Genomic DNA, 24,001 nt, shown 5'->3' on the forward strand with positions numbered 1-24,001 from the left:
AGAAGGTCAACCAGGCAGTCGAGCGCACAGTAGAGTCAGGAGAAGGCTTGGGGACTGAGCGGGTCTCACTGATCACGCAAACAACTCATCTCGGGCGTTGGGGAGGGTCGGAGGTTATGAGTAACCCGCCCGGAGTTGCGTGCCAGGCACCAGCTGGGCATCCAAGTCCCATGCCCAAAGGCAAAGTACTGCGGTGTCCTTAAAGCAGAGAGCTCTGGGAAGAGACAGTGGAGTGCAAATTGCTGCGCAGAGGCTTGGGGTGAGATCAGCGAACGCCTGCTGGGGGGCGGGGGGGGGAGGGGTGGCGCTGGCGCGATGCAGCAGACAAACCCTAAAATTAGCGCTGGGGAGGCAGGAGCTGGCCCAGGTGGCGCGGTGATGGCGCGGCGGCTGCCCCGGAGCTTTTCCCGGGAGCCTGGCTGCCCTGCATACCCTGCACCTTCCTCCTGCACCCCAACCAGGAGCAGCACCTACGCAGCACCAAGGACGGGCTCCTTCCTGGAAACCAGATTGGGGTACGCCCTGTAGCCTCCCCGAGCCTTGAGATCTAGAGCTCCTCCCCCGTTTGCGGAAGAAAATGTAAGCAGCCTCGGAATTCAAAACCTCAGTATGCTCCAGAATCGTTGTTGAGCTTTATATTTGTCTGGCTCACTTTAGAGACCCCTGTCCTTTCCTGAATTTTTCTTTAAATCCGTTCTGTCTTCCCCCAGGCCTCAACAGAATTGGGGGATGTGGGGTAAGGTGCTGGGGGAAGGCCCAGGGATCTAGGGAGGGAGGCTGGGGTTGGGGTGGGGGGAAGAGTTTGCATCTGAAAATCTCTCTGCAAGATAAACACTTTTGAAGGTCAGTGACAGCTCTGCGTTGGATCCTCCTGAAAAGGTGAATCTTCATTAAAGGATTCTTGGTCAACAATTTTCTTAAGAACCCAGACTGTAAAAAGTCTGAAGTATTTCAGATATTGCAATTCCAATAATGCATTGAAGAGCTATATATTAAGTACTGTGAATACTCTTGAAATAAAAGCGAGCTATTATAAGGAAATTTGTGAAATGTAAATATGTGTTACTCAGCCAGGATTAAATGAAGAATGCAAAAATGTTGTTATATTTAGTAGCACAAAAATGGAAAAGTGAATGACACAGTATTTGGAAACCAGAAACCAGTTAATTTTAAAAGTCATGTTTATTATATAACTAGACTTTTTAAGTAATCTATGCACACTAATTTTACACCAGCCATATAATATACACTCAGCATGTCCATGGAGTGACATCTTAATCCTAGCATCTTTTAGCCTCCCCTCTGCAGTCAGCCCCTTACCTTTATTTTCAGAATCTTTCATTCTCTCCCTCCTGCCTCTGCTGCAAAGGAGCAGGAAACTCCGGCTGATTCTGCAACCCTGACTTTAGATCTGTCATTCAAACAGTCAGCAGTCTCGGGGACAAAGTCCCTCAACGGAGGAGCACCAGAGCTCTGATAATTGCATGCAAGTCAATGTGTTGGGTTATAATTTTGCTTATGCTGGAGCGGAAAGGATGGAGATGAAGGTAGACGTAAACACAAATTCCAAAACATGGCATGGAACTGGATCTGGAGCCTAGACTTGCCTTTCCTTGCAGTAGGTTAGGGCACTAACTGTTTAGTGCCTCCTTCTCTCCAGAGAGATTTGATTCAAATTGAAAGGGGAATGTGTGTGCCGTGCACCAAGCTTATCCTCAAATGGAGACCTTCATTTTGGACGTGGATTAAGAGCCCTGTGCCATTTCTTCTTATATATTCATTCATTCAGCAAACGTTTCTGTTACCTTTCTGTGGACCAGGCTCTGCGCTAAGTACTGGGGAGAAAAGTGACAGAACCGGCCCCAGTCTTCAGGCCACTCACAGCTGTCACAGCACGGCATACAGTGCCATACAATGACCTGTATCTGCTGTGTGGACCGAGATTATTGAGCCTGTTTCACCCAGGCATAAGTTGGTACTCAAGGCTCTAAAGCCACTGGGTGGCTGAGCCAGAAATGATCTGTGGAAAGCCAGACCAAGACCCCTCTGTTAATACTCAATATTACTGTTATACTCAATAATACTGTTAATACTCAATGCTCAGGAATACTCAAGCAAACCTTTCAATCATCCAGTTCCAGCTTACTTTCAATCATTAGTCAGTCAGTCAGTTCAGTCGCTCAGTCGTGTCTCTTTGCGACCCCATGAATCGCAGCACGCCAGGCCTCCCTGTCCATCACCAACTCCCGGAGTTTACTCAAACTCATGACCATCGAGTCGGTGATGCCATCCAACCATCTCATCCTCTGTCGTCCCCTTCTCCTCCTGCCCCCAATCCCTCCCAGCATCAGGGTCTTTTCCAATGAGTCAACTCTTTGCATGAGGTGGCCAAAGTATTGGAGTTTCAGCTTCAGCATCAGTCCTTCCAATGAACACCCAGGACTGATCTCCTTTAGGATGGACTGGCTGGATCTTCTTGCAGTCCAAGGGACTCTCAAGAGTCTTCTCCAACACCACAGTTCAAAAGCATCATTACATAGCTCCAATTCATTCCTTCATTCATTTACTCAACAAGTGGTTATCTGTGCCAGGCACAACTCCACCTGCCAGTGACTCAGGAGTGCAGGAAAACAGACCAAGTATCTGCTCTCGTGGCAGTCACATTTGGGTGGGAGGATTCAGACAGGCCATAAACAAATAAATACAAACATATAATTAATGGCAGTGAATGCTGTGAATAAAATTGAAGCATGATAATGAGGTAAAAGAGGTGCTATTTTAGGTAGCGTGGCCAGGGGAGGTGCCATTTAGCTTATTTTTGTGGGAAATGGATCAGAGTTATCACAGTCCCTTCCAAAAATCTTCACTCAGAAATTGTTTTAAAAGTTCTGAACTCTCACAACCTCCTTAGCTCCAAGTGCACTCACTAATGGGCAGTGTTTATTCCCCATTATACAGATTGGTAAACTGATATCCAGAAAGATTAACTGGCCCAATCCAGGCCCTCACTAAGTTGGAAGAAGAACAACAAAAAGAAATACATCCTTTGCCATACAGCAGAAACTAACACATCATGGTATATCAACTATATTCCAATAAAAAATTATTTAAAAAAATAAACCAACCTACTACTTTCATCCCCAGTACAATACTGACATGGAAGTTTTGCTGGAGGGAGGACAGGTAAGAAGGTGAAGACCTACCTCCTCCACTATTACCTGAGTTGTGTAGGGCAGATGACTTAACCTCTCTGTTACCAGTTTCCTCATCTGTAAAGTAGGGCTAATCACTCCTGCCCTGTGTATGTTCCCCAGGATGTTCAGGAGATCAAAAGAGAGAATAGACATGCCACTTTGTAAACTAAGTTCTATATAAATGTAAAGTATAATTATCAACATACTTGGGCACATTAAGAGAACTAATTGCTAGTGTTTACCTGCTCATTACTGCAGCCCAAGTCAAACACAGCTATGGAGCGAAAGCTTTTCATGGCCAGCAGGGGTCCTGGAGTTGACTGCTAGCTGCCACAATTTAAAGACTCCTCCAAAGTATTTTGGTTTTTTTTTTCCATCTTTCCTTGACAGTGCATAATAACTCTATGCTCATCTTTGAAAAAAAGGCCAATGAGAAACATCTGCCTTCACTGGAACTCCTCACTGGCCACCAAATGGGCCAGGCTGGCCCATAAATCACCTCAAAAAAAATAAGCATCTCCATCTCCAAGGACCAAGGCCAGGGCATCCAAAAAGTGCCCAGTTCAGAGCTCCTTTAGGGGCAGATAGGGTGAAGAAGGAGGTGCTAAGAGCCACCATCCAGGTACTCTTTCATCCCATAAATATTCATTATGCCAGACACTGCTCTGAACACAAAGAATAACACAGTGTTGAACAGAACATTCTGTTCTTAAAGAGCCTGTGGTCTCAGAACAAGAGCTTTCCACAAGGTCTGCTGATTAACTCCATTAGGCCAAGGCATGGGTCTAAACAGAAGAGCAGAAGAGGCCGGGTCCAAACACAAGCTCTGCCATTTCCTGGCTCCTGAGGTGGCTGGAATACATTCCTGCGCCTCCCTCAGTCTCTATTTCCTGATCTGTAAGATGCAGACAATAAGGCACCTACCTCCTAGGGCAGGATGAGGCTCAATGAGTTACTGCATGTCAAGTACACGGCACAAAACATGATGCATAAAGGGAGGGCTCCATAAATGCTGTTAAGACTACTATTATCACCTACTGATCTGGACCAAGCATACCCCTCTGCACCTCAGTTTCCTCGTAAAATGCAGAAAATAATAAACAGCTAATATGGCTATTGTGAGAATTACATATCAGGAAAACTATATAGCCCTGGCATAAAGGATCAGCTCAAGTCCTGCCAGGCTCACTCCAGGCCCCTTTTAATCAAGCAGGTTTTCCAAGAAAAAAAAACTAAGGCTGGGAGGATTGAGGAAGAGGGAGAGGGGCTGTCATTCATATTAACAAGGAAACAATTTTCTTTCCAAGAGTGTGGTCATTTCTAAGGCTACATGCATTTTACTCAACACTGTATTTTGAAAAGTTTCAAAATACAAAAAGTTGAAAGAATTGCATGGCAAACATTTTCAAGTATATTTACTAAATTTGCTTTATCACATATATGTTCATCTTTCTATTCATCCTTATTTTTTAAATTAAGTCGAAAGAGATCTGGTCTTCTTCAGATAAAACAAGCCTTTATTCTCCCTCATGATACAGATTTTACAGAAGCCTTAGACTGTCTGATTCTGTGGCCATTCTAAGCAGTGTTTGGTAATTCTCAGAAGTCTTGCCTGGCCCGCAGTAAACAAGGATGTGGCCACGTCAAGGCCACACCCAGCTGAGGAACAAGGATGAACTCAAGCCTTGGAGCTTTCCAGAACAAGGCAGTGTCTCTGGCAGATCCTACGCTCCTATTAAACTGGTACCAACAACCATTATAAACAACCATTAATGGAAATGATGCTCCATCTCAATAACCAAGTTTAGGGAAGGCTTCAGGCAGGCTCCACCGGCCACAAGTCCCTTCACAGCTCCACACAGGCCTTGTCTTCTCAGATGCCACTTCTGAGTCATTAGACTGGTGAGTCATGCCCAGCAAGGGAGGCCATCTTGAGAGCAAAACCAAAAAGAATTTTCAAGAACAATGAGTGACACCCTGAATTGAAAGAGAATAAGGCTTTCCATTGTCCTAGCAAAATAACAATGAAAAAAAAAAAATGCTGCTGTTAACACTGTGGGTTCAACTGCCCAGCTGTAAATTTTACTGAGAAGAAAAACTCAGCAAAAAAAGCTTTCACATTCCCTTGGAAATCTGAGAGCAAAAGAGACTTGGAGGATATGTCTCAAATTAGGCAAACCTAATGATCTTTCGGTAACTTGCCTGGACCGTCTTCTGGCTTAGTCATTCATTTTCCAAACATGCCAGGGTAGGGTGACAGGAGGGTGACTTCGCCTGCACCACCACATTTGGTCCTCCCCCAGCCAAGCCTCTGTTTGATTTGCTCAGCGCATCCAAGTGGCCATGAGAGAGATGTCTGGAGTGAGAAAACTGCTGCCTGGGGGTGGACGGGGGAGGGGGGTTTGTGATTAAGGGCATCACAGAGGAGGGCAGCATGCCTATAAGAAAAGCTGGGTAGAAGCCAAGCCACAAGGCAAGTACCTACTGTGTGCCAGGCACTCTTCTCATCAGCGGCACCATACATTTAAAGAGAACTGACTTGCCAAGCATGGCCTTTAAAGCAAGGACTTTCACAGCACACTGCCTATGTTTGAATTCAAGCTTACTAGCTGTGTAACTTTGAAAATGTTACTTACCCTTTTGGTGCTGCAGTTTTCTCATTCATAAAACAGAGACTGTAAAACAGGGTTATTGTGAGAACTAAACAAAATTAAAATATTCACATGTTTAGGACAATGGCTGGCACACAACAAGCTGTGCCGCATGCATGTTAACACTTGCTGGTCCATCTCTTTTTTTTAATTTTTTTTTTTCTGGCCATGCCGCAAGGCATGCAGGATATTTGTTCCCAGACCAGGAATTGAATCTGTGCCTCCTGCAGTGGAAGCAAGGAACCTTAACCACTGGACCACCAGGGAAGTCCCAGGCCATCTTTTTCAGATGAGAAAACTGAGGCAGAAAGAAGAAAGGAGACTTGCTGAAGGACACACAGCTACATGGTGGCAGAACCTGGACACTGCCTGTCATTGACTTCTCACAAACCCTGGGAGGGAAGTGACATCCTCTTCCTTCTATCAGTGACAGCCTGGAAGGCAGAGAGCTTAGTAAACTGCTCATCACACAAGCTGGCAAATGGGAGAGTTAAGATTGAAAATCCTACATTCGCTGTCTTTAAAGTCTTTGCACATCCCACTAGGCCTGCTCTCAAGCATCAGTGTACATCGGAATGACTGCAGGGCTTGGTTAAACACAGGCTGCTGGGCCCCACCTCCAGAGTTTCTGACTGGGCAGCTCTGTGGTGGGGGCCAGGGATTGGCATTTCTGACAAGTTCTGGAGACACTGTTGCTGCTGGTCTAGAGCCCGCACTGCCTACAATCAGGCACCTGTATGCAGAACAGAGAGTAGAAGGGATGGGGCCCAAAGGTTATGGGTCCCACCCTGGCAAAGACTTGGTTACTCCCCTGGGCCTAGCAAACATACTTTGCATTTACATGGTCCTTTCATAGTTATGATCTCATCTGATCTTTCCAACATCCCTAGGTAGTGATCATTATCTCCATTCATTGTGATTTGTTTGTAGGGACATATGGTTAGGAAAATGGCCGTGAGAGTATAAACCACAGGTCACCTGACAAGTGTTCTGTTCTTTCCTCCAAGTAACTAGTCCTGGAAACACTGCCTGCTGATGGAGACTGACTCCAGTTCCAACCTGTGACTTTACAAAGAATAACTTCAATTCAGGCAAGGGCACTTTGGTCCACCACAGTTTGTGGGAGGTAATTTCTGGTGGGAAGAACATAAGACCCATTTTCTACCATCATTTCAAGGACTAGGAAAGTCTACTGCTCACAAAATACTTCCACCAACTATTTGCTTCCTGCTCAATAACCTAAAAGCTTTGATATTTGACTAAAATGTGATTCTCTATAAAAGATGAAAGCAATTTGGGGGGTTAATTTCTACTGGAGCACAGCTTGCTCATTTAGAACAGCTTGCATGGTTAGTATAGTTTTTAAAGTTGCTTGGACATATAAGCCAATAACTCATTAGTAACCAGAATATTTCAAGAACTCCTATAAGTAGATAAGGAAAAAACAAACCCCCAAGAAAAAAATGGGAAAAGACATAAACAAGCATTCACACATGTCTTAGTCACATATGGCCAATATTCATATGAAAAAATCCTCAGCTTCATTATTTGTCAGGGAAATTCGATATAAAACAACCAGGCAATACCACTTCACACCCACCAAAAAGGCTGACACCACTGAGTGTTAGCAAGGAATTAAGGAATCAATATATATATCCTAGAGGATTCAATTATTACTTATCCATTCATGTATTATCCAATAAATAAGTAAACATATTTACACTCATCTACATTCAGGATACAATGTTAAGCTGAAAAGATGCTAGGGATTCCCAGAAGCTATGCTACTTCTCACCTGTAGTCTCCTGGTGGGAAAAAAAGGGGGGGGAGGGGAGAGAAGGCTGTTGACAAGGAAGGCTTTCCAGTTGGTCCAGAGGGACTGCTACCCCTAAGGAGTTTCCAGTCATGATTCACCCCACCCCCCACTGAACTTCCCATATTTGAGGTGTGATCATATGGTTGAATATCTGGACTAAAATTAATAAAAATAACCACCACCTGTGAGCTATTATGTACCAAGCACTTTATACACATTAACCCATTTAATCATCACAGTGACTTGACACAGGAATATCATTCCTATCTTACGTATGATAGATAAACGAGTTTTAGAAAGATGCAGCACCCTGCCCAAGATCACACCATTTATTAGTGTGCATTCATCAGTGGCAGCTTTAAATCACAGTCTGTCTGGCACCAAACCATATGATTATAGATGCCCAAAGTGATGTTGACATCATCATGAGAAATTCAGGCCACCTTTAAGAAAAATTAAATAAAATTTGGATATGGATTTCACTCATTGCATAATATTCATTCATTTTACTCCTTCCTTCTATGAGTATAGATATTGGAACATGTTTATTTTATCTGACATGGAAGAAAGGAAGCTGTGTGGATAACCAGGCCTGAATCAGCCACACACCAGTCCTGTGAATTCCTGCAAGTTACTTGGTCTCTTGCCTCACTTTCCTCATCTCTAAAACGGGGGAAATAAATACCATCCATCCTCCCTCCTTCCAAGATTTGTTAACATCTAACAAGACCTCATAGTTGAGCTGTTCTGTAAAGTATCATATAACATAAGACATTTTAATGGCCCCATCTCCAGGTTATAAGGGGGGGTGGGGAAGTAAGGAAATATAGTGATCAGCCAAGATCCTACTGAAGAAAAGAGAGGTGTGGCATGGCAGTGGGCCCTGGGAATCCATGGGTGAAGTCTAGGATGGGAACAGAGAAGAGGAGAGGATGGCTGTGTACACAGTATACACCTGGGTTTAAAAATCGTTAAAACTAGAAAACTTATCCTAACCCAATTTACTTCAGTGGGAATATCCATTTATTCCTCTTTTGTAAAACATTCACACAACATCCGGAGTAACATTATGCATGTAAGTATCACTAAAGCAATACTTGTTGCAATTACCAATCTATTCAACTACTCAGGCAAGCTAGAAAAATAAAAGGGGGTGGTCAGCCTTCAGACCTACTAAGTTTCGGCAACCATTTGATGCAATGAGAAACGAATTTAATTGGCCCACTAACCAAAAGTAAGAATAAATCCTTTGAAAGCCTTCAAGATGACAACGCCAAGCCAGAGTCTCCCTAACTATCCATAATTGAAAAGCTTGTTTCTAACACAATAGATAAATATTTGAAAATTGCTTTTGCCCTTTGTCAAATTTCTCTTTACAATGCTTACTGTGTGCCAGCACTTTACAATTATTAACTCATTAATTCATTTAATCTTCCAAACAACCCTGGGGTAGAGGTGGGGGTGACGCCAACACCAATGACGGCCCTGGTGCAGTCTGCCTTTGGCCCTGGTCGGCCATTTTAGAACTCAAGGCATGTTAGCCTCGGAAGAAGAAAGCTCACATGACGGAAACAGATGAAAAGGACAAGACAGGAGACACACAGACACACACAAGCAAACAGGTATCTAAAAAGTACCAAATCCTGACTTAGCTTGGTGAAGTGGATGAGAACTTGCCCACATGGAACCTGTAACAACAGACGAGCAGTGACGAATGCCCTATGGATGACAAAATACCAAAAGAGAGGCTACAGGTGGCACGAACCCCAGGAAAGGCTTCACAGAGGAGATGGCATTTGTGCTAGTCCTGAGGGATGGGTAGGAATTGGCCAGGCTGAGAGACCAACGCATGGCCACTGCAGATAGAGAGAGCGCAGTGAGCCAGCATATCCGATCAGGTCCCTGTGCTCAGAACATGCTGGGAACATGCAGTACCTTCCCAGCTCACTTGGAATAAAATCCCAACTCCTTGTCACATCCTACCCAGACCCTGAGCAGGCCCTGTCTCCCTTACTTTCCCCTTGCTAAGCTCAGGCACTGGGATGCTTTCCACCTGTTATTGCCTCCGGCAGGATGCTCTCACCCTGGCTGCATGCTGGAGTAACTCCGGATCGGTCTTCAGGCTCCGCTGCAATGGCACCGCCTCAGAGACCCTCCCTGGCCCCCGTCCATGTAAGCCAGGGCCCCTCTACCTTTTTGCCTCTCCCAGCAGATGATCTGATTCCTGCCAAGTACACACGGCAATTGTAATGGGGATTTTGACCGGTCTGACGTGTGTAATGTCGGTTCCCCCTCTGGAAGTCGTTCTGTGAGCTGTGGCCTTGTCTATTTGGTTCTCTCCAGGCCCTGACACACTGGGGAGCTCAATAAACATTTTGGGGATGAATGAATGCAGCAGGTCAGTGATTGAATACATGTGAGTGAAGGCCTAGTTGAGGACAAGGTGGAATGTGTTTGGGGAATAGGCAATCGTGACTAGAGCGTACATGATAACAGGTTGGAAAAGGGGTGGGCCCAGATGGGGAGGACCTCAAAGGCAGACCTGGATCGGATTAATTCCCCCAACGGGTACTGCATTGCAGGTGCCGGCCAGGTGTTCGGGGGTGGGGGATGCAAACTGTTTTTCCAAAGCACCCCGGATTCTCTCTGCTCAGAGCCAAACGGACACCCAGGGACTTCTGCGGGAAATAAACAAGCTGCAACCACCTGGACCAAGGGGAGACGCTCAAGGGTGGAGGGGGATGGAGGGGCGGGAAGAGGGCTGTCTTTGAGCGACCCCGAGGGAGCTCCGGTACTGGTCTAGTCCCTGCGGCCAAGAGTCAGGATGGAGGGTCGCCCAGGCAGGGCCAGACATCCAGGCGGCGTCGCCCCCGCCCGTGGGTCCCGGGGAGTTGGGGAGGGGGTGGCGGTGGCGGCCGAGAAACCAGCGGGAGATGCCACCTATGGCCTTCGGGGCCACCGCAGCCCCCCAGCAGTAGGAGGCCGGCGCCCGCGGCGCGCAGTAACAGGTCCCGCGGCCGCGCCCACACTCACCCTGCGCAGCCTTGGAAGCCGAGCGCGTCCGCCAGAGCCGCCGGGTCGCCTTCCACGGCCGCAACGAAGAAAACAGCCTCCGGCTCTTCTTGCCGCTCTTCTCAGTTGCTCCCATCTGTGCGCCCGCACCCCTCCCCCGCCGCCCGCCGCCGTCCGAGGGTCGCCTCCCGCTTCCCCGGCCGCCGCGCGTCTGCCAGGTGCCCGGCCGTCGCGGGGGAGGACGCGGCCGCGGGAGGAGGAGCTTGGGGCCGGGCGCGGGGCGGGGGGCACCGCGCTCGCGCCGAGCCTGAGGGCGCTGCCGGCCGAGGCGGGGACGCGACCGGGATGCGCCAGCCCCGGGGAAGCGCTCGGCAGCTCACGGCTGAATGCTTTAGTCATTCGTCCTTGATTCCGGAGGTGTCGACAGAGTGCCCGACTACAGCTCGGCATCATTAATTAACACAAAAACCCCTGGGATACGCACTGATTTCTATCCCCAAATTACAAATGATAAAACTGAAGCTCCCAAAGGTCAGGTAATTGACCGAGAGATCAGTCTCTAAACCATGCAGATTCCCAAGTCCTCGGCTCGAACTGCATTTGTTCATTCCTTTCTACTGCCTTAGGATGATTCCACGTTATGTTCGAATTTTTTTTTTTTAACTGTGATAGATATTCCTGTTTTCTTCATACAACAGATTAAGAATCACCTGTTTTTCTCTCTCTTTTTTAAGAACCTAGTCTATGTCCAGGGACTTTTACACATATGCCATTAAACCTCATAGTACGGCTGTGGGGTAGGAAGCATTTCCCCATTTGCCAGATGAGGAAACTGAAATGTCAGAGCTGAGGTAGCCCGGCCTTCTCACCACTTTGTCTCTGTAGTGATTTTGCTTGTAGCTGGGGGGAGTCCAAGAGAAGAAGAGCAAAACCAAGATTCCTTAACAGGGCCTGGCTGCGATAGTAACAGCTCATATGTATAGAATGCCTTTCATGTGTCAGGTTTTACATACATTACTTCATTTAACTCTCCCAATGATACTCATGGGAGAGAAATTATTAATATCTATGCTTAACAGAGGGCTTCCCAGGTGGAGCTAGTGGTAAAGACTCCACCTGCCAGTGCTGGAGACACAAGAGTCAGTGTTTGATCCCTGGGTGGGGAAGGTCCTCTGCAGTAGGGAATGGCAACCTACACCAGTATTCTTGCCTCAGAAATTCCATGGGCAGAGGAGCCTGGCAGGCTATAGTCCACGGGGTCGCAAACAACTGGACAGGACTGAGCACATACATCCATACATACACTTAACGGATGGGGGAAACTGAGCATCAGAGAGGTCAGGTTACATGTATAAAGCCTTAATAAAGTTTCTATGTTAGGTTGAATCATGCCATTTTTGTAGGTTCAAACAAAAAGCTCAATTTATTATAGGACAGTTTCACCAGATGATCAAAATTTAAATAACCAAAGGAGGCAACTGATAACTCAGTGCATCTAGATGATACACTGAAAAACATATATATATATATACATACATATATATATATGTATATATATATATGTTTAAGGACTTCCCTGGTGGCCCCCTTCGATCCCTGGGTCGGGAAGATCCCCTGGAGAAGGGCATGGCAACCCACTCCAGTATTCTTCCCTGGAGAATTCCATGGACAAAGGGGCCTAATGGGCTACAGTCCATGGGGATTGCAAAGAGTAGAACATGACTAAGCAACGAACACTTTCACTTTCTTTCGTATATGTTTAAGGGTCTTTGTCAGTGATAAACTGTTGAGGTTGATCATTATATTGGCAAGAAAATATCCAAGTTTTATAAAATACATACTAAGATATTTAGGAGTAAATGGTCATGATGCATTTAATTTTCCTTCAAGTGCTTTACCAAAGAAGTTTCATATATATGTTTGCAGAGAGGGGAGAAGCAAATGATAAAGCAGATACAGCAAAATCATAATAATAGATGAATCTGTATAAAGAGTATATGGGTGTGCTTTGTACTATTCTTTATTCTTGCAACTTTTCTGTAAGATTTCAGTTTATTCCCAGGTGAAAGGGTAAAAAAACCTTTGTTTCATAGAAAAAGAAAATAAAGTGGGAAGACTCACTGTACCTGATATTAAGGACTACTATAAGGCTATATTTATCAAAACAGTGTGGTCTTGGCAGAGGGATAGATGCATAGATCAGTAAATAACTCGAAAAACATGCCTATACACATATACCTAACAGATTTTTGACAAGGATGCAAAAGCAGTTCAATGGAGGACAAACAGCTGTTTCAACAAATAATGCTGAAACAATTGGACATGTGTTGGCAAAAAATAAAAAAATTTACCTTGACATAAACCTCTTACCTCATATGAAAGTCTAGAAAATGGATTATAGAATTAAATGTAGAATTATAAAACTTCTAGGGAAAAATAAGAGTAAATCATCTGTGATCTGGAATACAACAGAGAGGTATCACCAAATGCATGATCCATACAAGAAAAGGCTGATAAATTGGACTCTATAAAAATTAAATACTTCTGCTCTGTGAAAGACCCTTTTAAGAGGATGAAAATACAAGCTACAAAATGGACAAAAAATCCTTATCCAACAAAGGACTAGTATTTATAATATATAAAGAATCTCAAAACTCAGCATTAAAAAAACCCAATTAGAAAATGTGCAAAGACACTTACTTCCCTGATGGTTCAGTGGTTAACAATCCACCTGCTAAAGCAGGGGACACAGGTTTAATACATGGTCCGGGAAGATCCCACATGTCATGGGGCAACAAAGTCCATGTTCCATAACTACTGAACTTGCACTCTAGAGCCCATGCTCTGCAACAGGAGAAGACACCGCAGTGAGAAGCCTGCATACCACATTGAAAAATACCCCTGCTGGCTACAACTACAGAAAGCCTGTGCAGCAGTGAAGATCCAGCACAGTCAAATATAAATAAATTTTTTAAAAATTTAATTGGAAATGTGCAGAAGACTTGAGCAGATATTTCAGTAGAAAGGATGGATGTACAAATGTCAAATAAGCACATGAAAAGCTACCCAGTACCATTAGCTATTAAGGAAATACAAATTAAAACCACAATGATATATTCAGTTCAGTTCAGTCACTCAGTCGTGTCTGACTCTTTGCAACACCATGAATCACAGCATGCCAGGCCTCCCTGTCCCTCACCAACTCCCGGAGTTTACTCAAACTCATGTCTATCGAGTCAGTGATGCCATCCAGCCATCTCATCCTCTGTCGTCCCCTTCTCCTCCTGCCCCCGATCCCTCCCAGCATCAGGGTCTTTTCCAATGAGTCAGCTCTTCACATGAGGTGGCCAAAGTATTGGAGTTTCAGCTTCAGCATCAGTCCTTCCAATGAACACCCAGGACTGATCTCCTTTAGGATGGACTGGTTGGATCTCCTTGCAGTCCAAGGGAATCTCAAGAGGCTTCTCCAACACCACAGTTCAAAAGCATCAGTTTTTCGGCACTCAGCTTTCTTCACAGTCCAACTCTCACATCCATACATGACCACTGGAAAAACCAGAGCCTTGACTAGACGGACCTTTGTTGGCAAAGTAATGTCTCTGCTTTTTAATATGCTATCCAGGTTGGTCATAACTTTCCTTCCAAGGAGTAAGTGTCTTTTAATTTCATGGCTGCAATCACCATCTGCAGTGATTTGGGAGCCCCAAAAAATAAAGTCTGGCACTGTTTCCACTGTTTCCCCATCTATTTCCCATGAAGTGATGGGACCAGATGCCATGATCTTAGTTTTCTGAATGTTGAGCTTTAAGCCAACTTTTTCACTCTCCTCTTTCACTTTCATCAAGAGGCTTTTTAGTTCCTCTTCACTTTCTGCCATAAGGGTGGTGTCATCTGCATATCTGAGGTTATCGATATTTCTCCCAGCAATCTTGATTCCAGCTTCTGCTTCTTCCAGCCCAGCATTTCTCATGATGTACTCTGCATAGAAGTTAAATAAGCAGGGTGACAATATACAGCTTTGACATACCCCTTTTCCTATTTGGAACCAGTCTGTTGTTCCATGTCCAGTTCTAACTGTTGCTTCCTGACCTGCATATAGGTTTCTCAAGAGGCAGGTCAGGTGGTCTGGTATTCCCATCTCCTTCAGAATTTTCCACAGCTTATTGTGATCCACACAGTCAAAGGCTTTGGCATAGTCAATAAGGCAGAAATAGATGTTTTTCTGGAACTCTCTTGCTTTTTCGATGATATATTAGTGCATACCTATTAGAATGGCTAAAATGAAAAATAGTGATAACACCAAATGCTGGTGAGGATGCAGAGGGAGAAACTGGATCATTTATACATTGCTGGTAGGAATATAAATGTCACAGCCACTTTGGAAAAGAGTTTGGCAGTTTCTTATAAAACTAAACTTGGGGTCCTTGGCTAAGAGGAGACTTTGCCTTGGGCCCGCCAGTGTAATAAACTGCACTCCACTATCTGCATTGTCCTTCTGAGTGAGTTTGTTTCCCGGAAAGAGTGGCTATAACATTTGGTGCATTGGCCGGGAAACTCCTCGCTTTGAGGAGACATGTCTCATTTGAGGCCACCCCGAGGCTTTGTAGCTTGAATCTCCTAGAGGGGGGAAGGTGCCTCACCCCTCTGGAAGGATTCTGCTTTTCAACGCCCGGACCTTTCACGTCAGCAGGTAGTGGACGGCAGCAGGGAAACTGAGCGCTCAGTTAAAGTTGCAGGTATTGTCCCTTGATCCATCACACCAGAGCAAAGAAGGCATACCACGTTGACCCGGAGGACACCAAGTGGACCACCCAGAAGGACCCCACCGACCCACGAGAAACCAAGATCATTCTGAGGAGGAAGAAGAAAATGAGGTCCCAGACGAGCCCTCTACAGGATGGAGCTGGGTAAACGACTCCTGCTGCTCAGCCTCACCAATGCAATTCTGAACCTGACCACTGCTCCTGCACAGGACAACGTCTTCACCTCGTGGGCCACAACTCTGCCAACTGTTGGGTATGTGGGGCTATGCCCCTGTCAGTAATGGACAGACTCCCCTGGTGGGTATCGCCACTCCGTTCCTCTCTCTCACCAACCATAACCTTTCTTTGCTTTCCTGGTGTAAGAAGAAGCCATCAATGGGCCAGGGACATAGGGTTACATTTAACATGAACACCAGCTTTATGGAGATAACAAAGGCTTATACCTCATATATGAAAATTAAAGAAGAAAAGGGCTCCCTTAACAAAAGGGGGACAGGCCTCCCGGTACCTTGAGCAATACTACCAGGTCTGGGATGAATATTTCTGGATGACTCCTGAGAAAGGACAGTTGATTACCCCTGCTACTATTTGCTGGGAACAAAAAGAACAAATTCAGATGAGGAAGGCAGTAATTCGAAATAGGATGGCATTAGACATACTCACAGCAGCCCAAGGAGGGACTTGCGCCATAATTAAAGTTGAATGTTGCGTGTACATCCCTGACCTGTCTGGAAATGTATCTACTGCCTTGGAGGATATGCAAAATCAAGTGAAAGCCATGTCTAATGAAAATATTCCCTTTTGGACTTCAGTCCTCTCCTGGGTAAAGGGAGACTGGTGGAAAACCATTGTAACTGTTGTTATAGTAATCTTAATCATACTGCTCTGTGGGCCCTGCTTCCTACAATGCCTTGTGAATTTTGTGACGCAGAGGTTGATAGCATTCTCTCATGTGGGTGGCAGGAGGGCTAAGGTACAATATATCTCAATGAATGATGCTCATTACAGAAACTAAGAGCATCAAGAGGGGGGAATGAAGAAGGAATTCATAGGGCCTGGACTCCATCTCAGGCCTGTCTGTGCTGATCGTGCTCGGCCACATCTCCAGTGGACTTGAACTCTCTGCTTAGTGCCTGTGGGAACGACAATGGAAGGATAAGACCCCTCTGGACAGGGGAACCTTGAAGATCATATCCAGGTTACTCATCATCTAAGAGAAAACAGACACTAATCACCCCTGCCTCCGGACACTATCTATCAGAATGTAAGCACAGGCTTATCGGTTATTAACTATTTGGAATGTAACTGCGGGCTTATTGATTATTGACTGTTTGAACACATAACACGTGAATGATGGGGTTATTGTAGTTGTATTTACCCTTCCTTTGTTTGTGTAAGTCTCAAGGGAATTGGGGTGGTGGGTTTGGACACGTACACATCATACACATGGGGTATAAAAGATTTTCGCAAATGCTGGACGGGGTCCTTGGCTAAGAGGAGACTCTGCCTTGGGCCCGCCGGTGTAATAAGCTGCACTCCACTATCAAAAAAAAAAAAACCAAACTTGGGCTCTAAAATCACTGCAGACAGTGACTGCAGCCATGAAGTTAAAAGACACTTGCTCCTTGGAAGAAAAACTATGACAAACCTAGACAGCATATTAAAAAGCAGAGATATCACTTTGCCAACAAAGGTCCATGTAGTCAAAGCTATGGTTTTTCCAGAAGTCACGTACAGATGTGAGAGGTGAACCGTAAAGAAGGCCAAGCACCAAAGAATCGATGCTTTCAAACTGTGTGCCGAAGAAGACTCAAGTCTTGAGAGTCCCTTGGACAGCAAGGAGATCAAACCAGTCAATCCTGAAGGAAATCAACCCTGAATATTCATTGCAAGGACTGATGCTGAAACTCTAATACTCTGGCCACATGATGTGAAGAGCTGACTCATCAGAAAAGACCATGATGCTTGGAAAGATTGAAGGCAAGAGGAGAAGGAGGCAACAGAGGATGAAATGGTTGAATGGTATCACTGACTCAGTGGACATGAGTTTGAGCAAACTCAGGGAAATGGTGAAGGACAAAGAAGTCTAGCGTACTGCAGTTCATGTGGTCCCAAAAAGTGAGACACAACTTAACAACTGAACAACAGCAACAAATAAAACTAAACACAACTACCATAAGACCCAACAATTGCACTCTTAGGTACTTATCCCAGAAAAAAGTGAAAACTTATGTTCACACAAAAACATATACAACAATATTTATAGTAGCTTTATTTGTAATAGCCCCAAACTAGAAACAACCCAGATATCAGATATCCTTTGATGGGTAAATCATTAAACAAACTGTTTATACCCCTGTCATGGAATACTAAGCAATAAAAAGTAACACAGCTATTGCTACAGGCAATAAGCTAAATGAATCTCCAGGGAATTATGCTGAGTAAATAAAACCAATCCCCAAAGTTACATACTATGTGGTTCCATTTATGTAGTATTCTTGAAATGGTAAAAACTATGTAAATCAAAGACAGATCATGGTTGCCGGGGATGAGGGAGATGAGTATGGCTATGAAAGTACAACAAAAGGGACTTTCCTGGTGGTCCAGTGGCTAAAACTCTGGGTTCCCAATGCAGGGACCCTGAGTTCAATCCCTGGTAAGGAAGCTAGATCCCACATGCTGCAACTCAGATTTTGCGTGCTGCAACTAAGACCCAGCACAGCTAAATAAATTTTTTTTAAAAAAATTTTTAAGTACAGCAGGAGAGAAAGACCTGTGGTGATGGAACTGTTCTGTATCTTGTCTGTATGAGTGTCTATACTGGCTGTGATATTAGACTACAGTTTTGCACAATGTTCCCACTAGGGGGAATGCATAAAGCTGTACATAGAATCTCTGTATTATTTTTTACAACTGCATGTGAATCTACAATATTTTTAAATTAAAAGTTTCATTTCTAAAAAATGACTGGTCTGCAACTTCATATAGTTCACTCTAATGTCTAAATCGTGATTGAACCAAGATTCCACCAAGGTCCACAACTTCATGGCCACACTAGGCTTTCTCTTGACTGCTGGCTCACTGTGGAAGGCCAAGGATCTGCTGCTAGGTTCCAGAGAGGAGGGAAGGAGGACTCGGAAAGGTCGCAGGAGCACGGAGACCCAGGTCAGTCAGGGAGTGCCGAACTACTCTCTTGGGCTTGTTTTTCTTTAACATATTTATTTGGCTATGCCAAGTCTTAGCTGTGACACATGGGATCTTCCTTGTGTTAACTCAGAATCTTCCCTTGTGGTGCTCAGGCTACTTTCTAGTTGTGGCACGCTGGCTCCAGAGCACAGGCCCAGTACTTGTGGTGCATAGGTTTAGTTTCTTTGACATATGTGGGATCTTAGTTCCCTGATCTGGAATCACTGGAAGGCAGATTCTTAACCATTGGACCGCCAGGGAAGTCCCTACTCTGCTGTTTGAAATGAGTCCCTTGGAGATAAGTGACACTCTGAAAGTAATTATGGGTCAGATCTATTCTGTTCTTTCTTGCATCCAAAAAGAATAGGAAGATATAAATATGAAAGAAGGGAGGTGGGAGAGACCAGGAAGAGGGTAGAAATCAAGAGGTGTCCTCTCTACTAGCAGCGAGCTGCATTTTCTTGTACATCAGCCTTCATTCTCCATAGCACCTAAAGTCTAAAGAAATAATTCCTTAGAAGAAATGATCTAAAACGAACAAAGCTACTTAGAAATAGCAGACATGTGCCAGCAACTCACACCCTAGACAAGGGTTACCTCTGCTCCTAGGACTTCTTACTTGGCCTTGGGGTGAATTGAAATCGCTCAGTCGTGTATGACTCTTTGCGACCCCATGGACAGTAGCCTGCACCAGGCTCCTCCGTCCATGGGAGTTTCTAGGCAAGAGTACTGGAATGGGTTGCCATTTCCTTCTCCAGAGAATCTTCCCAACCCAGGGATTGAACCCAGGTCTCCCGCATTGATAGACAGACACTTTACCATCTGAGCCACCAGGGAAGTTTGAAGGACATTTAAATCTAATCCTGGATACTTGAACCATCTGCAAAATACTAGTTAAGTCCCTGCCCCTCATGGCTTACTATTTTAATCACCACCACCACATCCACTCCCATTTGTGAATGGAATTTAACCAGATGACCTAGAAGTTTCCTTCCAGGGTTTCCCACCATCCTTCCCTGCACATGTCCCACTGGTCTTGGAATACTGCGAAGCATCAGTAACCCAAGTTGGCCTGGCTTAGAGACTCACCTTTTCTTCCGTTCTTTGGCATATCCAGTGGATTACAGTTGTTCCTTGGAGGGGTACATTTGCTCACTGCTTAGGTTCACAGGTCAGGACAGCATGAGAGAGACAGTCTTCAGCTTGCCCTTTTAGTCCAAATTTCATGTGATTTCACGACACCCTTCCAGCTTGGAGCTGGAACCAGGTCAAAAGTCTCTGGCTCCCACAGTCACAGACTGCTCCAGCAGATCCAGTGGGAAGCCTTATCTGCAGTCCCTGGAGCCCATGGGGAAATAATTTAGTCTGAGAGAAGATCTTCCACACTAGTAGAAACATTCAAGTACCCTGAGCACATTCATGAGCACTAGCAACATAGAATTTCTTTTCAAATGTCAAAAATGAAAAACAAATGTTGGGAAAAAAAAAAAAAGAAAAACAAATGTTGGGCATAGGACAAAAAGAAAAGAACCCCCGCAAACCCTGAATTTCATTCATGTCACTGGGTTTATAAAGCTAAGTTCAGAAATTTAAAAACAGCAATGCTCAAAATTAATAGGATAGAAGATTCTACATGCGTATGTGTGGAGAGGGGGCTAACAGAAAGGACCTACACTTTCCAGCTGGGCAGAGCTGTGTGAATCCTGGCTCTGCCACTTACTATGTACGTCACCTTATCCAACATGCCTAACTTCCCTAAGTCTCAGTTTCCCCGTCTGTAAAGTGGATTTAGTAGCTAGTACCATATCACAAGCACATCATGAGAAACGCTGGGCTGGAAGAAGCACAAGCTGGAAGCAAGATTGCCCGGAGAAATATCAATAACCTCAGATATGCAGATGACACCACCCTTATGGCAGAGAGTGAAGAGGAGCTGAAAAGCCTCTTGATGACAGTGAAGGAGGAGAGTGAAAAAGTTGGCTTAAAGCTTAACACTCAGAAAACTAAGATCATGGCATCTGGTCCCATCACCTCATGGGAAATAGATGGGGAAACAGTGGAAACAGTGTCAGACTTTATTTTTGGGGGGGTTCCCAAATCACTGCAGATGGTGACTGCAGCCATGAAATTAAAAGACGCCTACTCCTTGGAAGGAAAGTTATGACCAAGCTAGACAGCATATTAAAAAGCAGAGACATTACTTTGCCAACAAAGGTCCGTCTAGTCAAGGCTCTGGTTTTTCCAGTGGTCAGGTATGGATGTGAGAGTTGGACTGTGAAAAAAGCTGAGCGCCGAAAATTTGATGCTTTTGAACTATGGTGTTGGAGCAGACTCTTGAGATTCCCTTGGACTGCAAGGAGATCCAACCAGTCCATCCTAAAGGAGATCAGTCCTGGGTGTTCATTGGAAGGACTGATGCTGAAGCTGAAACTCCAATACTTTGGCCACTACATGCGAAGAGGTGACTCATTGGAAAAGACCCTGATGCTGGGAGGGATTGGGGGCAGGAGGAGAAGGGGACGACAGAGGATGAGATGGCTGGATGGCATCACTGACTCGATAGACATGAGTTTGAGTAAACTCCGGGAGTTGGTGAGGGACAGGGAGGCCTGGCATGCTGTGATTCATGGTGTCGCAAAGAGTCAGACACGACTGAGCGACTGAACTGAACTGAACTGAACCATATCACAACTCACAGGGTTGTGATATGTTTTATTATCATATATAAAGAATTGAATAGGCTCAATGACAAGAAAGGAGCTTATTATAATACTATGACCATTTAGAGATACAACAGATAAAAAAGAATAACATCTTCTTTCACAATGAATAAGTGTGTGTGTGTGTGTGTGCATGAGTCTCAAGAGAGAGAAATGAAAAGGTTGATTCTTGGTGAAGATCACATCCTTCAGACTTCATAATTTAACTCTATGTCTGTCTTCTTTTATGTGTGAAGTGTCCTATTACTCACCCTTCCTTACAGAACGTTCCAGAATGTAAACTAAACTGTATAACCTAAAAATATCTCAGGTGCCTTTGGAACCACTGGGCAGTGGCAATGCCAATAGGACTGTTATTAGCCCAGGAAACAATTCAGGGCAGTCTCCACTTTACACTTATTTTTCAATCTGAAGTTCTGAAGTTCATATTATATTGAAAATAGGTGCTTAAAAGTCTTTCTCTCCTCCACAGACTAGCGCTCTCACTTTTGCATCTGACACCTGAGTTATTCATCACAAGCTTCTCTGCCCCCAGCACAGACTTGGTAAAGTAGAGGTTTTCATCAAATGTATACTCATTCTGTTTTTGGTTTACATCAGAACCAAAGGATTTTACTGCAGGGGAGTGGTGGTGATCATGAAGTAATCCAGAGAATGTTGTTGTTGTCTAGTTGCTAAGTGTGTCTGACTCTTTGTGAACCCATGGAACGTAGCCTTCCATGCTCCTCTGTCCATGGGATTTCCCAGGCAAGAATACTGGAGTGGGTTGCCATTTCTTTCTCCAGGGAATCTTCCCAACCCAGGGATCAAAACTGGGTCTGCTGCAATGACAGGTGGATTTTTTGCCACTGAGGCCCAGGGAAGCCCACAGTCCAGAAAACAGGCATAGTGAAAAGTCATTACCACTCTAGGCTGGAATGACAGAAGGAGAAGGTGTTACAGCAGCCCAGGGGTGGAGTCACTAGACACTGGAACCAAGGAGATGCCCAGAAGAAGAAACAGCCTCAGCAGAGATTTCAGGAAAATGTTTCCTGACCTGTAACACAATGTGCAGCCCACATAGCCCAGACATCCCACACTTCCAGGGAGTCTTTCCAGAAATCCTCCTTCTCTGTCTCCTTTATGATATGTGGGATTTCAGAGCAGTGAAGAAGAGTGATTAAAGTCACAGAATTGATCGCTTCTGGGTAACCAGCTTCTGTGTGCCTTAGTTTTCTCCTCTGTAAAATTGGGAAGTTCATATACATCTGTAGGGGTAGAAGTTGAAGATGAAATGTGAGATTACATTTACAAAGCATCTAGGCTTGTCTGGCACGAAGGGAACATTCAAATTATGCTAATCCTCACCCTCCCTTTTTTTTTTTTTTTTAATTTTTTATTAGTTGGAGGCTAATTACTTCACAACATTTCAGTGGGTTTTGTCATACATTGATATGAATCAGCCATAGAGTTACACGTATTCCCCATCCCGATCCCCCCTCCCACCTCCCTCTCCACCCGATTCCTCTGGGTCTTCCCAGTGCACCAGGCCCGAGCACTTGTCTCATGCATCCCACCTGGGCTGGGGATCTGTTTCACCATAGATGGTATACATGTTGTTCTTTTGAAATATCCCACCCTCACATTCTCCCACATAGTTCAAAAGTCTGTTCTGTATTTCTGTGTCTCTTTTTCTGTTTTTCATATAGGCTCACCCTCCCTTTTTAAATGACACAGAACATGCCGTAACAAAAGCCTTTTGTATTCCACTCCTTTCTATTAGAGAAAAACTTTTGTGTGGAGACTAGAAAATCTGTCAAAGGGCAAGGGATCTTTCTGGAAATGTTGGCCTTGGCTCAGAGTTTAACTGTATGCCTTGGTGGATGGGAAATGAAATGAAATATAGGGTGAGTGGTTATCTATAGTTGGAAATCCTTCAAGGTAGAGAAGGGAAGGGCCATGGGAATGGCTGACGGGTTGAGGGGGGGTGACTTGAGGGTCCCTCCTCTACTTTCTCCGATCTCCTTGTCAGAGACTTTGGTGAAAATGACAGTTCAATTGTGTAAATTATTTTTTTCCTCAAGTCTTTCTATTTTTCTTTTTTCAAGCTTTCTATGTGTGGCTCTTACTTGTACAATAAGAAAGAAAAATTAAGCACCAACTTTTAGGTCAACTAACAAAGCTGACTCTATAGGCAACGCTTTAAAATGAATGGGGGACTTCCCCCGCAGTCAGGTGGTTAAGACTCAGAGCTTCTACTGCAGGGGACACAGATTCGATCCCTGGTCGGGGAAGTAAGATCCCACATGCCAGATGATGTGGCCAAATAAATAAGTGTTGTAGTTGCTGGTTAGTTGCTCAGTCATGTCTAACTCTTTTGCGACCCCATGAACTGTAACCTGCCAGGGTCCTCTGTCCATGGGATTTCCCAGGCAACAATATTGGAGTGGGTTGCCATTTCCTTCTCAAGGGGATCTTCCCAATCTAGGGATGGAATCCATGTTTCCTGCATTGACAGATGGATTCCTCACCACTGAGTCACCAGGGAAGCCCTAAATAAATAAATAAATAATAAAATGAGTGGTAATAGGAAAATGGAGATAAGGTGGGTTCCACGGGATTCAGCTCTAACCACATGGGATGGTGGTGGCTGTTTCTAACCAGGCTCACCAGCTGGGTC

The 24,001-nt window shown here is 44.8% G+C and overlaps 1 protein-coding gene and 1 pseudogene across 3 annotated transcripts in view; one reads left to right on the top strand and one right to left on the bottom strand.

Moving 5' to 3' along the window:
* DNAJC6 (DnaJ heat shock protein family (Hsp40) member C6) overlaps positions 1-10,933 on the bottom strand; it is a 170,598-nt gene extending 159,665 nt beyond the window's left edge. Inside the window, exons 1-2 of one of the 3 annotated variants that reach the window (XM_043877821.1) lie at positions 10,695-10,794; positions 5,831-5,869 (exon numbers count right to left, since the gene is read on the bottom strand). In XM_043877821.1, coding sequence (XP_043733756.1) covers positions 5,831-5,855 — 25 coding nt within the window. In that variant the 5' untranslated portion in view covers positions 5,856-5,869; positions 10,695-10,794. Of the gene's footprint in view, positions 1-1,320; positions 2,130-5,830; positions 5,870-10,694 lie in introns of those variants that run through there. The other 2 variants (XM_043877820.1, XM_043877822.1) reach the window with 2 other exon arrangements.
* A 4,637-nt stretch (positions 10,934-15,570) lies between these two features.
* LOC122676399 lies at positions 15,571-16,034 on the top strand (annotated as a pseudogene).
* The last annotated feature ends 7,967 nt before the right edge of the window (positions 16,035-24,001 follow it).

The sequence above is a fragment of the Cervus elaphus genome, chromosome 20 (genome assembly GCF_910594005.1).
Source record: "Cervus elaphus chromosome 20, mCerEla1.1, whole genome shotgun sequence".
NCBI classification, from domain to species: domain Eukaryota; kingdom Metazoa; phylum Chordata; class Mammalia; order Artiodactyla; family Cervidae; genus Cervus; species Cervus elaphus.